At 56.6% G+C, this 16,278-nt stretch overlaps 5 protein-coding genes across 5 annotated transcripts; 2 read left to right on the plus strand and 3 right to left on the minus strand.

Moving 5' to 3' along the window:
• Nucleotides 1-3,524: 3,524 nt before the first annotated feature.
• Nucleotides 3,525-7,871, plus strand: L226DRAFT_545818 (calcium-translocating P-type ATPase; the record flags this gene model as incomplete). The annotated part of the gene is made up of 8 exons (XM_067682370.1): nt 3,525-4,313; nt 4,366-4,500; nt 4,554-4,968; nt 5,033-5,266; nt 5,325-6,142; nt 6,191-7,190; nt 7,246-7,603; nt 7,658-7,871. 8 exons carry the CDS (start codon nt 3,525-3,527, stop codon nt 7,869-7,871), a joined length of 3,963 nt encoding a protein of 1,320 aa, XP_067535524.1.
• A 1,165-nt stretch (nt 7,872-9,036) lies between these two features.
• Nucleotides 9,037-10,479, plus strand: L226DRAFT_463279 (endo-1,4-beta-xylanase C precursor; the record flags this gene model as incomplete). The annotated part of the gene is made up of 5 exons (XM_067675779.1): nt 9,037-9,210; nt 9,275-9,719; nt 9,777-9,944; nt 10,008-10,369; nt 10,426-10,479. The coding sequence occupies 5 exons, from the start codon at nt 9,037-9,039 to the stop codon at nt 10,477-10,479; spliced, it is 1,203 nt and encodes a 400-aa protein (XP_067535525.1).
• A 24-nt stretch (nt 10,480-10,503) lies between these two features.
• On the minus strand, nt 10,504-12,029 carry L226DRAFT_535169 (NAD(P)-binding protein). The gene is made up of 9 exons (XM_067680848.1): nt 11,810-12,029; nt 11,728-11,746; nt 11,570-11,669; nt 11,112-11,516; nt 11,047-11,055; nt 10,966-10,981; nt 10,826-10,914; nt 10,717-10,771; nt 10,504-10,660 (listed from the first exon to the last, which is right to left on the minus strand). Exons 1-9 carry the CDS (start codon nt 11,856-11,858, stop codon nt 10,635-10,637), a joined length of 768 nt encoding a protein of 255 aa, XP_067535526.1. The 5' UTR covers nt 11,859-12,029; the 3' UTR covers nt 10,504-10,634.
• A 177-nt stretch (nt 12,030-12,206) lies between these two features.
• L226DRAFT_545821 (endo-1,4-beta-xylanase C precursor) lies at nt 12,207-13,756 on the minus strand (the record flags this gene model as incomplete). The annotated part of the gene is made up of 7 exons (XM_067682371.1): nt 12,207-12,257; nt 12,319-12,375; nt 12,440-12,891; nt 12,947-12,967; nt 13,032-13,251; nt 13,322-13,525; nt 13,580-13,756. 7 exons carry the CDS (start codon nt 13,754-13,756, stop codon nt 12,207-12,209), a joined length of 1,182 nt encoding a protein of 393 aa, XP_067535527.1.
• Nucleotides 13,757-14,485: 729 nt separating this feature from the next.
• Nucleotides 14,486-16,031, minus strand: L226DRAFT_69625 (NAD-P-binding protein). Its single transcript, XM_067687169.1, has 9 exons — nt 15,701-16,031; nt 15,626-15,644; nt 15,471-15,570; nt 14,996-15,403; nt 14,933-14,941; nt 14,855-14,870; nt 14,743-14,795; nt 14,632-14,686; nt 14,486-14,580 (listed from the first exon to the last, which is right to left on the minus strand). The coding sequence occupies exons 1-9, from the start codon at nt 15,747-15,749 to the stop codon at nt 14,555-14,557; spliced, it is 735 nt and encodes a 244-aa protein (XP_067535528.1). The 5' UTR covers nt 15,750-16,031; the 3' UTR covers nt 14,486-14,554.
• Nucleotides 16,032-16,278: the final 247 nt, after the last annotated feature.

Genomic DNA, 16,278 nt, shown 5'->3' on the forward strand with positions numbered 1-16,278 from the left:
GGCGGTGCTTGACCTTATGTGTTTCGCGCCGTTTCAGCCTCCGGGGGTCACAAACCGGGACGCTGGGCGATGGTACGCGACTCGGCGATCGCCCGACGGATTGGTAGAGTGACGTCCTAGTTTGGCACGAGGCTCGGATACCGGGATATGCAGGCATTTTAGTTTGTGGGGAGGAGAGACAGGAGGTCCAAACTCGAGCTCGTTATAGAGTGATAGAGTGATAATGCGTATGGTTTCTGCCAATACTCAGCTATTTGGTTCGAGACGACATGGCCCGAGTATCGTTAAGCGCCCGAATGAGCGGGCCTTCGACCGATCAGATCGTCAACAGCAGGTACGACTCAAGGGCCACCTTGTGTTTGAACGCACTGCCGCATATCGAGAAACGTATTTGCCTCGAAAAACGAGGAGTACACAATGTGGCCACAATACTGAACACTTTCTCATTGTACTCCACAACGGTAGCAAGGTTACCGTAGTGCACGCTGCGTTACGTTGTTTTCTGCTACAGTTTTTCGCATGTCACTTGTCCTCCGCCGCGCAGCTGTTGCCTCGTGTAAACCCAGCGCAATCATGTACAGACGCTTACCCTGGCGAAAGATTCGACTGGTCATGGGTCCCGATTACACCCTCAGAAGACCAGCCATGCGTTGACTGCAGGTCAACTGCAGCACGAGAGATGTTCACGATTCCACCCATGAGCAAGATGGGATGCTCCTCGGTTGACATGAGGTAAGGGTCCTCCTTCTCCTTCTGCATAGCGCTTTCCCGCGTCGAGAGCCCTATGATCATGCGGCGCCGTGGGCTGACAGAGTCCGAAGGTACATATGACTCACTCACAGGTTCGCCCCCGCCCATGCGGTTCGTGTACGCCTGTAGGCGGTAGGCCGGTCTGTTACTTATCCGTATATGCGTATGCGGGAACGATGAGAGGCATGATAATATGATGATCGGAGGCCGGAAGACTCGGATAGCTGCTATTTCCAACAAATGCCGTACTATGCCTTTTACTGCACGTCGTCGAGGGATGGCAGTGTATGTAGTTGTGTGTCTTGCATGGGATTGCCGGCCTTTACGCATGGACCCTACAGAACCTCGGATACATCCAGGTCTGTCGGGTCGACCCGTGCGCGCATCTCGTCGACCCTGGGCGCAAGCATAGGATTGAAGATTTGCCCTCAGGTAACCGGCTTTTCTCCATGGGTGGTGGGGGGTGTGGCGTCATAGCTTGTGGACAGCGCTGACACGAGTGGTAAGACTGATTCAAGACAATTCAGCGTGGTATACTCGTGCCATGGTCCGCGGCGCCCTACCGCAGAAGTGGTACAAGTGCCGGTATCTGAAAAGCGCCATCTTGGGCTGAGAGTTCTTTCCCTGGGAAGCGACGAACCATGAATGGTACTGGTGGTTGTAGAAGCGTGCAGCGAAGTTCGAACTCACTAAGGGCTTCGAACTTCGCGTCTCCAATGCTATGGTGTACTATCTCGGCAGGGCAGAAGCTGCAGACGATAGCATCTGGGGGCGCTGCGGCACCCCTGAGACTTCAACGAATCCAGACTTGGAAGTCTCACGAAACGACGCTGCGCGTTCTGCCGCGGGCACTGCAGGTGAGTTATGCGCTACGCCGCTACTCCATGTGGGTCGAAGTTCAGCCTGGATGCTCCGGCCCGAGCAGTGTCGACGGTGCGAGGTTGAGGCCTGCGGCTGAAATCCGATGAGTTGGATCCTAGGACGCACGATCCTTGCGACTACACTTGAGCGTTCATTTGGCACTCTCGACGCAGTCGGATCTGTTCAGGTTCCGCGAAGAGGATACCTGGCTTCGATCAGATTAGTACCGTCATGGTACAGGATCAATAACAGCCAGATAGTAACTCAGGAAGATGAGGTACCGAGGAGGCTGTGGGACTCAATCTCCGCGTGCGAGGTATGTGGAGATACGGATGGCGTAGATGGAGTCAATGCTGAGTAGTTAGGTTGGCTATGTAGCAGAACACTGTGAACTGCGCGCCCGATGTCTGTCAAAGCACTGATATGGTTAGAACTATGGTGATAGACCGAAGAGGGATTGGAACGCTCATCTCCCATACCTAGTAGCTCTGACGGTGAGGGTAAGCTCCGCGCAGTAGAGGTACGGTACCGAGATGGGGGCTGCATACTGCGAGGGTGGATGACGGAGAGTGCATGGGCAACGAGCCACAGTTCGTTTTATGACGCGGGCATGGATCTCAGTGACAAAATGACATGGGTCATGACCCGGTCGTTCCATAAAGTTCCGCTCAAACAGCGCTGGGTCGCCTCCTCGTCAACAGTTCATATAACATTCATGTGTGAGCGTGCGAAACGCTGCACTGCGACAATTGCGCCGCTGGGCAGTGGCCATGGTTGGTAGCTCGTCGACCATCATCACCCTGTCCATTCCCGAGGCAATACCGACCACTCCCGGAGGAACGATAGAACTCAACGCCTGGATCGTCGACGCGACGATGATCACAATAAGTGCCGAGGAGCCTCAGGCTCCTCCATGACCTGCCAAAATGGCTCGAGCGGCCCAATTCTATAAGACAAGGCTGTAACCCGGTCCTTGGACCACCAGGGAATGCAGACGTACCCCGATTGTGGCGAGGATCTGTGCAACAAAAGGGTGCTGTTGGAACGACACGATGTACGCAGCTGGGGGTGTCGCAGGTACCACCGCCCCGCTGGTGCGCATGCAATTCGAGGGCGGGGTCAGTCGCGGGCGCAAGAGCAGGCATGGACATTGTCGTTGCGGGAGCCGCATGTGCAGGGTGTGGAGAAAACGTGTGCCTGTGTCGTAGTGCGGGGCACGGATAAGATAAGTATCCTAAGTAATCCGCCCAGTAATCGCCAAGGACTTATCCCAGGGGGTAAATACGGCAGACGCCCGCCCAGCACGAGGCTGTGTGTTGGAAAGAGTCCAATGGAAGGTGCAAGTTGGATAAAGTCTCGCTTGGTCCTAACGTTCATGTTCACCGTCTCCGCGCGACTCCACGCCTCTCTCGTGCTCCCTCCCAACAACGACGACGACGTCCTTGAACATGACCCACGCCGACAGCAAGCCCGACATCCCCGCCATTGTCACCACCGACCTCTCCTCCACACCTCACCTCTCCGTTTCTCCGCCTGACGACCACAATGCCCTCGACGCGACAAACACCGACGCGGGAGCTCTGTCTCCCAGCTCCGCCTCTCGTTCATCCCCGTCAGCCTACCTCTCCCCGCTCAGCGTTCCTGGCAGCGCCCCACGTTCGTCTCTTGACGCGCAGTCATCATACACGCCTTCTTTGTCACCCGGATCGCCGTCACCGAGTTTCACGAGCTCAATGGAAACACACGTCCCTCCATCCCCTACCCTATCCACACGGAGTTCTGTCCACTTCGCCCCATCCACCTCTCTTGCTTTGCGAGACAACCGTCCGGACGAGAAGAATGGTATGTCGTCACTCCACCTTCTCACCCCACACTACGGCCAGCACAAGAGAAAGGGGTCGGTCGCCAGCTCCATGGAGGGTAGCACGGAGGGCACGGAGCCCGACTCGCACAGCTTCTCGCTCCAACCGCTGACACCGCAACACACCGGCGGCGACACCAGTACCATCGCTTCGCCGACCCAGACGCACTATGACGGCGCGTCAGTCGATGGCACGACAATGCGTTCGCGTTCAATGAGCCGGCCTAAACTCGATGACGATGCGCAGCCAACCAAGTCAGTGGACGACGGCGCCGACGACCCGCCAGAAGAGGAGGAGCGGCCAATCCTCGACCTCGCGCAGGACGAGCACATCGACGCGGGCGTGTTTCCCTTCAAGCCCTACAAACTTGCGTCTCTGGTCGATCCGAAGAACATGGACTTGTTGAAGGAGATGGGTGGTATGGCCGGGTTGATGAAAGGTCTCGGCACGCACAGGAAGCGGGGTCTGGGCAAGAAGGCCCTCGCGACGACCGCCCCTGCGTCGCATCACGGGTTGTCCGATACCCGTGCCGACAAGGATGGCAGACCTGGTGCGGGGGCAGGTGCTGGTGTCGGCGCATCGCAGCGCCACGACCGGGATCCGGAGAACGCCGCTGGTGACGTGCCGAAACTGGTGCTCACTGGCCCCGGAGGTGAGGATGGCGGTGGCGTACCGTTAGGAGAATCTGCCTCCGAGATCGGTGTTGACGTCGAGGATGGTCCGACGTACGACGCGAATCTGGACGAGCGGCGACGTGTCTACGGTGTGAACGTCCTTCCCATCCGGAAGACCAAGTCGTTGCTGCAGCTCATGTGGTTGGCCCTCAAGGACAAAGTCTTGGTATGTTTCGATATACTGCGCGCGAGATGTTATCTGACATATCGTCATACAGGTGCTTCTGTCCATTGCTGCTATCGTATCCCTCGCTCTCGGTTTCTTCCAGGACTTTGGTACTCCACGACCTGCTGGCGAGCCACCTGTGGACTGGGTGGAAGGTGTCGCCATCATTGTCGCTATTGCCATCGTCGTGAGTGTGAAGTCAGCTCGTATGCGTGTCTACTCCTAATCTTTGTAATCAAGGTCATGGTTGGCTCTCTGAACGACTGGCAGAAGGAGCGCCAGTTTCAAACTCTCAATGAGAAGAAAGAGGAACGTGGCGTCAAGGTTATCCGCGATGGTGTCGAGATGGTTGTCGACATCAAGGAGGTAGTCGTCGGCGACGTCGCGCTGGTTGAACCGGGCGAGATTATCCCCTGCGACGGTATCTTCATTACTGGCCACAACGTCAAGTGCGACGAATCCGGCGCCACAGGCGAGTCGGATGCAATCAAGAAGATGTCGTACGAGGACTGCCTCAAGGAAGGAACCGAAGGAGGGGAGCATGGGAAGCACACCGACTGTTTCATGATCAGTGGCAGCAAGGTGCTGGAGGGGTACGGCAGCTATGTGGTGATCGCGGTCGGGACGCGGTCATTCAATGGCCGTATCATGATGGGTACGTGTTGCACAGTTCTGGTACGGGCGCACAGTTCGTTTATATTGACATATTCTACCTGTAGCGCTGCGCGGCGATACCGAAAACACGCCGCTCCAGTTGAAGTTGAACAACCTCGCTGAGCTGATTGCAAAACTCGGCAGCGCAGCAGGTCTCATACTGTTCGTGGCGTTGATGATTCGCTTCTTCGTCCAACTTGGTTCCCACAACCCCCAGCGGACGCCGAGCCAGTGGGGCATTGCATTCGTCCAGATCCTTATCATCGCCGTGACGCTCATTGTTGTGGCCGTGCCAGAAGGTTTGCTAGCCTCGTTTAAACTGTGCGAGATGTGTCATCCTGACGTTCTATCCGCTAGGTTTGCCGCTCGCTGTGACGCTCGCCCTTGCCTTCGCGACCAAACGTATGACGAAAGAGAACCTTCTTGTGCGTGTACTCGGATCTTGCGAGACCATGGCCAACGCCTCCGTCATCTGCACGGACAAGACCGGCACGCTCACGCAGAACGTCATGACTGTCGTCGCGGGTTCAGTCGGCATCCATTGCAAGTTCGTGCACCGTCTGGAGGAGAACAAAGCGCGCACGAACGCCGACGAGGAACCAGGCGTAAAGGGCGCGTTGAGCCAGAAGCACGCGCAGGACTTCTCAATCGACCAGGAGCACATCAACTCTACCCTCTCGCCCGCTATCCAGGACCTCCTCAACAAGGCCATTGCCGTTAACTCTACGGCGTTCGAGGACGACGACCCCGAGAGTGGCAAGAAGGTCTTCGTCGGCAGCAAGACCGAGACGGCGCTCCTCCAATTCGCGAAGGAGAATGGATGGGCGGATTACAAGCAGACGCGTGATAGCGCTGACATCGTCCAGATGATCCCCTTTTCAAGCGAGCGCAAGGCTATGGGCGTTGTCGTCCGCTTGTCGAAGCGCCATTACCGCGTTTACCTCAAGGGCGCCAGCGAGATCCTCACGAAGAAGTGCTCCAGTCATATCGTCGTCGAGCGCGGCTCGAAGGAGACCGAGGTTGTCGACACTCGGGAGATCGACGAGCTCGCGCGTGATAACATCCAGCGGACTATCATCTTCTACGCTAACCAGACTCTCCGGACTATTGCCATCTGTTACCGTGACTTCGAGTCGTGGCCGCCTCCAGGCGTACAGGCTGAGTCTGAGGATGAGGTGCGTAGTCCGTCTACTGGTCCGTCGGCGTACTGAATGTTTTTACAGGTTCCGTATGAGGAATTCTGTCACGACCTTACCCTCATCGGCATCACCGGCATTGAGGACCCTCTACGTCTTGGCGTCCGTGAGGCCGTTGCGGACTGCCACAAGGCCGGCGTCACGGTGAAGATGTGTACTGGCGACAACGTTCTGACCGCCCGCTCGATCGCTCTGCAGTGTGGCATCTACACCGCGGGCGGAATCATCATGGAGGGCCCTATCTTCCGGCAGCTCGAGAAGCAAGACCTACAGGATGTCGTACCCCGGCTCCAGGTTCTTGCGCGTTCGTCTCCCGAAGACAAGCAGCTCCTCGTTGAGACCCTTCGAGAGCTCGGCGAGATCGTTGGCGTCACCGGTGACGGTACCAATGACGGTCCTGCCCTTAAGAAGGCCGACGTCGGTTTCTCAATGGGTATCGCCGGCACCGAGGTCGCCAAGGAGGCTTCCGACATCATCCTTATGGACGACAACTTCGCATCGATCGTTAAAGCGATCATGTGGGGTCGTTGCGTTAATGATGCGGTACGCAAGTTCCTGCAGTTCCAGATCTCGACGAACGTCACGGCCGTCATCATCACCTTCGTCTCTGCCGTCGCTTCCGTACAGGAGGAGTCGGTGCTCTCTGCTGTTCAGTTGCTCTGGATCAACATCATCATGGACACGTTCGCCGCTCTTGCCCTGGCGACGGACCCGGCGACGCCTGCGCTCCTCGACCGCAAACCGGACAAGAAGACTTCGCCGCTGTTCACTGTCGATATGTACAAACAAATCATCGGACAGTCTACTTACCAAACCATCATCACGTTAATTTTCCACTTCCTTGGTCTCCGCATCCTCGGGCTTTCGTCGTCGGACAAGAACGACACTATCGTGCAGACGCTCGTCTTCAATCTCTTCGTGTTCGCGCAGATCTTCAACTCCATAAACTCTCGTCGCCTCGACAATCACTTGAACATTTTCGCAGGCATTACCAAGAATTACTACTTCATGGGCATCACTTTAATCGGTTTGTTCTCAAGTCGTCCTGTCACTCAGGCAGTCGCTGACATGCTTCTTCGCAGAGGTCGCAGTACAAGTCTTGATCGTATTTGTTGGCGGCGCTGCGTTCCAGGTGACACGGATCGGTGGTCGCGAGTGGGGCATCGGCCTCGCGCTCGGTTTCGTGTCAATCCCGCTGGGCGCCCTCATCCGGTTGATTCCTAATGCTCCCGTCGAGCGGTTCTTCATCAAGATCCGGCTCTTGCCCAATCCAGACGTTCTCCCCACCACGCGCCCAGATACCGAATGGAATACGGCAATCCAGCTGGTTCGCGACAACCTCAGCACGTTCTCCCATGTTCGTGGTGGCCGCATGCGCGCATCATCATATGTTGGCAAGAGCCGGAGCGTTCACCTCGCGCCTGAGTCCCGCGTTGCTCTGTGAGTAGTCGTCGTCGTCGCAACCCGCTGACCTCCGCTGACGCCAAGCTATAGTCCGTCTATCATGACGATGGTCCCCACACTGATCGCCTCTTCCATCGGCGCTCGGTGGGCACCGCAATCCCCAAGTGGTCTCTCACATCCGGCGAGCTTCGACCCGTCGAAGTCGTCGGCCGCCCTCTGGGAGGGGAAAATCCAGATCCACCCTGATACCAAGCCGGACGACCCGGTGATGCAAAGGTGGGGGGCCGTTGCAAGAACGAACTAGAGGAATGCTTTCATCGGATTCGGACGCTTTGGAATCATGGACATACCCGGCGCGCTCACATACGACATACGACTCATGAAGTACATCTGTTTATGCGCGCCCACCATAATGACCGCTTGTCGCATTATCGCGCACACACTGCACTTGGATCTGCCTCTCGTACCGTAGACATTCCCCGGTTACCCCGGCTATTCGACTACTGTCTTCACCTCTCGCCCGCGCATATATCGCAGCATGTTCAGCTTTCGACCCTCGGTTCGCTCCATTGCAGCACTTTCACTTTGCACGCCAGCAGGCCCTGTCGCATACCATCTCCCCTCACCACGCCGCATACATCGACGACCATGTGTATATGCATTGTACATACATACGACGCACGACGCTCTCGCACCTTGCCTTCTCCATATCTTCTTAGTTGCGCTTCTTACCGTTTGTTTTCCCGCATGGTACATGCGTTATGCATAATAGACTTGATTTACTCCATCCGGCGTCGTCGCCGCTGTATGCCTGTGCGCAACGGATTTACTTCGACATTGCAAGGCGGTACGGTATGTGCTTTCCGATGCGTCTTGCGCGAAGCTGACTGCTCGTTTACGCTTTACGACCGCTTTGGTCAGCCCGTGTTCGCCTGGGGGTAGCCTATTTCTAGGTTTAAAAGGTGCGACGCTCTTGAACACCTGCATCGCTGATCCGTTGATGTTAATTATAGACCGGGACATACGGCACCGCCAGCACATTGCGCCGATGCTGGTCACCAGGCCCAGCCACGTCGGTCTCCTTGAACAGTTGAACGCAAACCGAGATATGGCCGTCGGGCGCCGGGGTACCACACGTCTGACATCAGTCCACGGGATTCTCTGAGTGGGCTCTCGAAGGCTGCCCCATGCTTCGTGGCCCGGGGTAACCGTCGACATGTCCTTCTCGGTGCTGGGGATGACCGCGGGTGCCTGCTCCGCCGCACTCGTGCAGGACCTCTCCGATGTCAAACTTAGTCTCTCTCATTCCAGTATTTCGTCGACGATGTTCCGGGCGCGCTCATGGTCCGTTGTGTGTGTCGTATTTGCTCGCCCTCGCAAGTGTATAAAGCGGATGAAGCCAAGAGGCTTGGCATCGACAAACCACCTCCTCTGTCATTCACTCTCCCCTCAGGTCCTTCAACATCAACATGAAGCTCTCGGTCACCTTTACCCTCCTCGCGGCGGTCATTCCGTTCGCTCTCGCTCAGTCTCCAGAGTGGGGCCAGTGCGGCGGTATTGGCTGGACTGGTGCGACGACCTGTGTCGCCGGCACCGTCTGCACGGTCCAGAACGCGTACTACTCACAGTGCCTTCCTGGAAGTGTGAGGACATTCAATGGCTATATCCGGGATGTAGACAGATGTGTTGACCATCATGTGCTCATAGGCTTCGAGTGCCCCTGCAACGACTCCGAGTTCGCCATCGGGTCCGACGAGCACGGCTCCTCCTGCTCCTTCTGGCACTGGCCTCAATGCGCTTGCGAAGGTGGCGGGCAAGCTCTACTTCGGTACCGCGACGGACAATGGCGAGCTCTCGGACACCGCGTACACCGCGATCCTCGACAACAACAAGGAATTTGGCCAGATCACCCCCGCCAACAGCATGAAGTGGGACGCGACGGAGCCGACGCGCGGCACCTTCACCTTCTCTGGCGGTGACCAGATCGCAAACCTCGCGAAGACGAACGGCCAGCTCCTCCGTGGTCACAACTGCGTGTGGTACAACCAGCTCCCGAGCTGGGTCTCCAACGGCCAGTTCACCACCGCGGACTTGACGACCGTCATCCAGAACCACTGCAGCACGCTCGTCAGCCATTATAAGGGCCAAGTCTGTGAGTGCCCTCAACACGCTTCATCATTGTGCGATAGCTGACACGCATTCTGGTAAGACTCGTGGGACGTCGTCAACGAACCGTTCAACGATGACGGTACCTGGCGTCAGGACGTGTTCTACAACACGCTCGGCACGAGCTACGTCAGTATTGCCCTCAAGGCTGCTCGCGCTGCAGACCCGAACGCGAAGCTCTACATCAACGACTACAACATCGAGCAGTCCGGTACGTATCTAGACCCTTCTACCCGTGAGGCAGATACTCATGGTCGTCTCTCCTCTCCCACAGGTGCCAAGGCAACCGCGATGCTCAACCTCGTGAAGCAGCTCATCGCCGACGGCGTGCCGATCGACGGTGTCGGCTTCCAGTGCCACTTCATCGTTGGCGAGGTTCCGGGCACGTTCCAGACCGTGCTCGAGCAGTTCACCGCGCTCGGGCTCGAGGTCGCGATCACGGAACTCGATATCCGCACGACAACGCCCGCGTCGCAGTCCGCGCTTGCGCAGCAGCAGAAGGACTACCAGACGGTCGTGCAGGCGTGCATGAACGTCGAGAAGTGCGTGGGTGTGACCGTGTGGGACTTTACGGACAAGTACTCGTGGGTTCCGAGCACGTTCTCGGGCCAGGGTGCGGCGTGCCCATGGGACCAGGTGAGGAACAAGGTGTTCACTCTGAATAGACGGAGGCTGACCATGTCATCCTCCAGAACCTTGTCAAGAAGCCGGCTTACAACGGTATCGTTGCGGCGCTCACGTCATGAGTACTGTGAGGCTATCGGGCTGTTTCACTCTCAGGCTCTCAAAACGTATATATGTACGACTACTTTATCCGGGGTTGAATGCTATCTTCATTTCGCTATCATACAATGTGCGATCCTTGGAGTCTGGACAATATTGCAGTCCTTGAATGACGTCTTCACCACTTCTCATGGGCCGGGCGCACTTCATTGCATAGTAAGGTCAGTACTTGATGCAGTTGACACGATACCAACACTCACAATCGAGTTCCCAAGTCCAAGCAGATCTGTCTTGCTCGACGAGGTATAGGTAGCTCTGTACCTCGTGTCAGCTACTGAATGGAACATTGGACACCACGCCAGAATTTACCTTCGCGATGCTGTTGGCATCCAACCGGAGATCAGGGTTGTTGATCCATGCCTCATCGCGATACGACGACGACCGATCAGTCAGAATGCCTAGGGTACATCGTTGGTTGATCATTGAAATGTTCAGTTTCGTCTGCTTACCTCCGTCGATGATAGCCTGGATGCCATGTTCATCTCATTGGTCAACAAACAACCGGCGGACTCTAATGACTAGGGACTTACGTGGGTAACCTGGACAAGAACGTCAGCAATCGGACCGAACGTCCAGACGAAGCAAACGGGCTCACATGGATGTTCTCCTTCCCAAACTCCTTGGCAAGACTCTGGCTCAGCGCCCTCAGACCGAACTTACCGGCTGCGAACGCGCTTGTGGTAACGTTTCCACGGATGGCAGCCGTCGCCCCAGTGAAAAGGAGGGTGCCCCTCTTGCCGCGCTCATCGATGTCGTTCTGCTTGAATGCCAGGACGGCACCGCGGGAGAACGCGAAGGCAGCAGTAACATTCGTCTGCAGAGATGTCTTGATGTCCTTTTCGGTGACGTCAAGGAACGGCTTCCAGACGCCCGAGCCTGCGTTCCAGAGGGCGACGCGCAAGGAAGAGGATCCAGCAGACGACCACTTGTGCGCAGCGATGTTGTCGAAGACGGACAGCGTTGCGCCATACGAGTAGTCTGAGATCGGGAACCCAGCGGCCTGAAGACTTTGATGAGCGACTGCCACAAAATAGCTTGGAGATTTGAACATACCTCGCCACCGGCACTGTTGATCTCACCCGCGAGGCGGTTCAATGAATCTGCATTGCGCGCAATGAGCGCGACGCGATAGCCCTTCTGAGCAAAGAGGCGGCTTCATGCGATAAGTTAGCTCATGTATGCAGCCTGCCGCGCATGTAGCATAGGCTTACGCAGCTGCGGCTCCGGTCCCTGTGTACAGAAATTCAGATGAGCACCTCGTGAACATCTATTAATCGGCTCCAGAGAACAAACCTGAGCCATTTCCGATACCTGCGACGACGAAGAGAGGACGAGTAGACATGGTGAGACGAAGGACAGGAGAACAGTGAATGAGTTTGGTAAGCCGAGGGGCTCGTGAGCCGACTATATAAGTGCTGGGAATTCTCATCGAGCACCACTATGTCGTGCTCGGGTTTCTTACACATCCATCTTGGAATCGCCGTGTATTATGCAGCAGAGAAACGCGCGGTTGTCGTCTGCTTTGATAGTCCAGGATGACACAGATGGCCTCAGTTTGATGAGATGCGTGCCTTCACGACGCGTATGCCTGCGAGCGCTCCGGATGTTACCAAACAGGCTCCGACTCGGGAGACTAAAGTATACGTGTGTACTACATGCCTCCAGAAACAGAGATGTGGGCGTAACATATCTAAGAGAGAGCCGCGACGATGCCATTGTACGCAGGCTTGATAGTGAGGTTCTTAGTTCAAGGATGGCGTGAGCTTGCGTCACCAAGCAATAGAGACCGAGCAAGGGCTCACCGAATCCCATGGGCAAGCTGCGCCCTGTCCAGAGAAGGTACTCGGAACCCAAGAATACTGCACACGAAAACCCAATCAGCGATCCGTCATCATGCATCCACGCCGATCGCTCGGGACGCGCCTTGTCTGTGTAGTCCCAAATCGTGATCCCGACGCACTTCTCCACGTTCATGCACGCTTGCACAACGCTCTGGTAGTCCTTCGCCTGTTGTGCGAGGAGCGCGTCCGTCTCGGGCAGCGTCATGCGGATGTCGAGCTCAGTGATTGCGACCTCGAGCCCGAGCGCGGTGAACTGTTCGAGTACGGTCTGGAACGACGTCGGGACAGAGCCGACGATGAAGTGACACTGGAAGCCGACGCCGTCGATGGGGACTCCGTCGGCGATGAGCTGCTTGACGAGGTTGAGCATTGCGGTCGCCTTCGCCCCTGAGTTCTCGATGTTGTAGTCGTTGATGTAGAGCTTCGCGTTCGGGTCTGCAGCGCGGGCAGCTTGGAGCGCGATGCTGACATAGGTGGTATTGAGGGTATTGTAGAAGACGTCCGAGCGCCAGGTGCCGTCGTCGTTGAACGGCTCTGCCCGCGAACTAGTCAGTCACATCCGCCGCTACCTATCCACCAGTCAACTTACCGTTGACAACGTCCCATGAATCTACAGGACATGGTGCGTCAGCCAGTGAGGTTATCACCACGCGAACATCGACCGATGTACTCACAAACTTGACCCTTGTAATGCCCGACGACGGTACCGCAGTGATTCTGGATGACAGTTGTTAAGTCCGCAGCGGTGAACGAGCCGCTGGAGACCCAGCTCGGGAGCTGGTTGTGCCACACGCAATTGTGGCCACGCAGGAGCTGTCCGTTCGTCTTCGCGAGGTTCGCTATAACGTCCCCATTAGTGAAGGTGAATGTCCCGCGTGTCGGCTCAGTCGCATCCTACCGAAAGACACACCATTAGCATTAGCATCTCTCAGTGGGAAGCAAGATGCGTGAAGAAAGCACTCACCCATTTCATGCTGTTGCCGGGGGTTATCTGGCCGAACTCCTTCGAGTTCGACAGGATCGTAACATATGCGGAATCCGAGAGCTCCGGGTTGTCCGTTGCGCTGCCAAAGTAAAGCTTGCCCGCGGCCTTCGCGAGGGTGTTGAGACCCGCGGTGGAGCTGGGAGTGGTCGAAGCAGTCGTAGTGGTGGATGTTGTGGACGTTGCCTGCGGTCAGAGTCTCAGTTTCCGGCACCACAAGCAATAAGCGAGACGACTTACAGTCCCTGGTTGGCATTGTGAGTAGTATGAGTTGACGACGACGCAAGTCGTGCCCGAGACACAGGTAGTGGCTCCCGTCCACCCGATGCCACCGCATTGACCCCATTCCTGCGCTTGACCGAGGGCGTATGGAATGAAACCAGCAAGGACGGCGAAAGTTGCAGAGAGTTTCATCATCTTGAACGCTTAGTAGTGAGTGGAAATTGCCACCTGTACAGCGCGGCCAAGACGCTGTCCCTCTTATATGCCCTGCAGGACGTGCTCCGGAGCGTAGCAGAGCCAGTTCCAGAGGAACAACGGCATGCGGGGGGACCGGAACATCGTCGTGAAAATATTGAGCGGTCTGCTGCCAGATGCCCAGATGGCGGGAGTGCAGGCAGCCAATAGCGCAGGTGTCATTGTACGGCATCAGCGGGTCGCGGAGCAAGCCTCCTCATGAGGGCATGACCACGAAGGCTGGGGATGGACGAACATCTGGCAACCAGACCGTCTTCCAGAAGCCTGCGGTTGCTGCCGGTCGAGCGCTCTCGTGACTGGTGGGCCGGCAGGCGGGTGTGTACACGGATACCGCTTGGAGTATGGACGGCGGTTGATCCTCGGTCACTGTCTGTACGGTGGAAGGTCTTCAGGCGGTCCCGAAGCTGGCGGTCATTGCTCGGTGTTATTAGTCCCCGTCAAGGTTCAGCCAGACTTCAGAGGCCAAAAATAGCGCTACGCTCTAGCGAGGTTACCATTGCTTGTGAGCTGGCGTTCAGCAGTGAACAGTCGGCAAATCTGCGTCTACATGGGTGCTGCGGACCTGTTGCCAAGAAGGCACCGGAGTGTTATGGGAGTTGAAAGAAGAGGGGCACGTACCACCTTCCGCATGATGACGCTCCATGCTTGGCGGAGTTTATACATACAAGTGTAGCACTTCGGTACTCCAGGCAAATTGATTACCGCCTGGCTTGATCTAAATCGACATGTATGACACGTTCACCACTTCTCGTGTGCCGGACGCACTGCACCAAAACAGGTCAGCGCATTCATCTCCACAGAGATGGAGTACCCACAGTCCAGCTCCCAGGTCCAAGCAGACCGGTCTTGCTCCACGAGGTAGAGATAGTTCTGCGGCATCTATCAGTGACCTGCAGTCGTGGCCCTGGAGGATAAGGAACACCTGCCTTCGCGATACTCTTGGTGTCCAGGCGTACGTCGGACGGTCCAGTTGAGATAACTGTTCAAGGTCGCTACGTCAGTCCAAGGTCAATGACTAATGGTACCACGAATGCTCACTTCCATCTATTATGGCCTATAAGAGGTTGAGTTGTTGGTCAGCACCACTCTAAAGCTCACTGAAGTATCTCAACGTACATGGGCCACCTGCGCATCCGTCAGCTCAGATGCACAACGATAACACTACCACAGCCCACTCACATGGATGTTCTCCTTCCCAAACTCCTTGGCCAAGCTCTGACTCAACGCCCTGATACCAAACTTGACCGCTGCGATCCCGCTCGTCCTCACATTCCCCCGGATACTCGCGGTGGCCCCGGTGAAGAGAAGCGTGCCCCTCGCCCCGCGTTCGTCGAGACCGTTCTTCTTGAACGCAAGGATCGCTCCGCGCGCAAACCCGAAAGCCGCCGCGACGTTGAACTGGAGAGTGTTCTCAATGTCTTCTTGGGACACCTCGAGGAACGGCTTCCAGACTTCCTGGACACCGGCGTTCCAAAGCGCGACGCGCACCTCGGAGGGCTCGGCGGAGGGCCATTTGTAAGCGGAGATGGTATCAAACACGGACAGGGTCGCGTTGTAGGAGTAGTCTTGGACTGGGAAGGCGGCAGCCTATGTACCGGTGGTTGGTGAGTATGTGCGCCGCCTGACAATGCACAGGCCTCATCTTATAGCGTACCTCGCCTCCGGCCTCGACGATCTCCTTCGCCAGGCGGTTCAGGTTGTCCGGGTTTCGTGCGACGAGAGCGATACGGTAACCCTTCTGAGCTAGTAGGCGGCTGTACATGATGTCAGTCAAGTTCATAGCAAAGTAACTTCGGGGATCGAGCTCACGCAGTCGCTGCACCGGTGCCTGACGTGGTCGTGATGAGCATGTCCACAAACTCGACTGCGAGGACGAACACGAACCTGTACCGTTGCCAACGCCAGCGACGACGAAAACAGGGCGAGTTGACATGGCCAGTGACGATATAAAAGTGAAGATAGAAATGGAGTTATTCTCCAGTTGGTTGTATCCCGCCTATATATGCAGCTGCGAACACTTCGTGCCCGGGCTCGTACACCGTGTCGTGTTGGATTCCTTACACATCTATCGGAAGGCTGACTGAGGGTGCAGGCATCTTGTTGACGTTGACATGTCAGCGCATGTCAACGAGCACCATCCATTGGCTTCGCAGGCCAGCAATGTGCGTGTCCCCGCGGCGCGCCGTGTCCTGGTATTGTGCCTGTCCCCGCGGCGCGCCGTGCCCTGGTACCAGAGCGCTGCAGCGCTGGGTTTGCCTGCCCGAACGCCGCGACGCGACGACTGGTGGCATGGCTGTGCAACAGCATCCAACGCGGTGCGAGAAGTCTTCGTTGTTGTGCCATATCTTCTTGACATGGGAAGATCTTGGTTTGAGTTCAATGGACTACAGGCGCTGTTTAGACAACTCACCTGGTTTGACACAAGCGTCCCTTCGGCATGCTCGCTTACCTTCCAACGCTCA

Source organism: Lentinus tigrinus, assembly GCF_003813185.1.
Source record: "Lentinus tigrinus ALCF2SS1-7 unplaced genomic scaffold L226scaffold_12, whole genome shotgun sequence".
Lineage (NCBI taxonomy): Eukaryota > Fungi > Basidiomycota > Agaricomycetes > Polyporales > Polyporaceae > Lentinus > Lentinus tigrinus.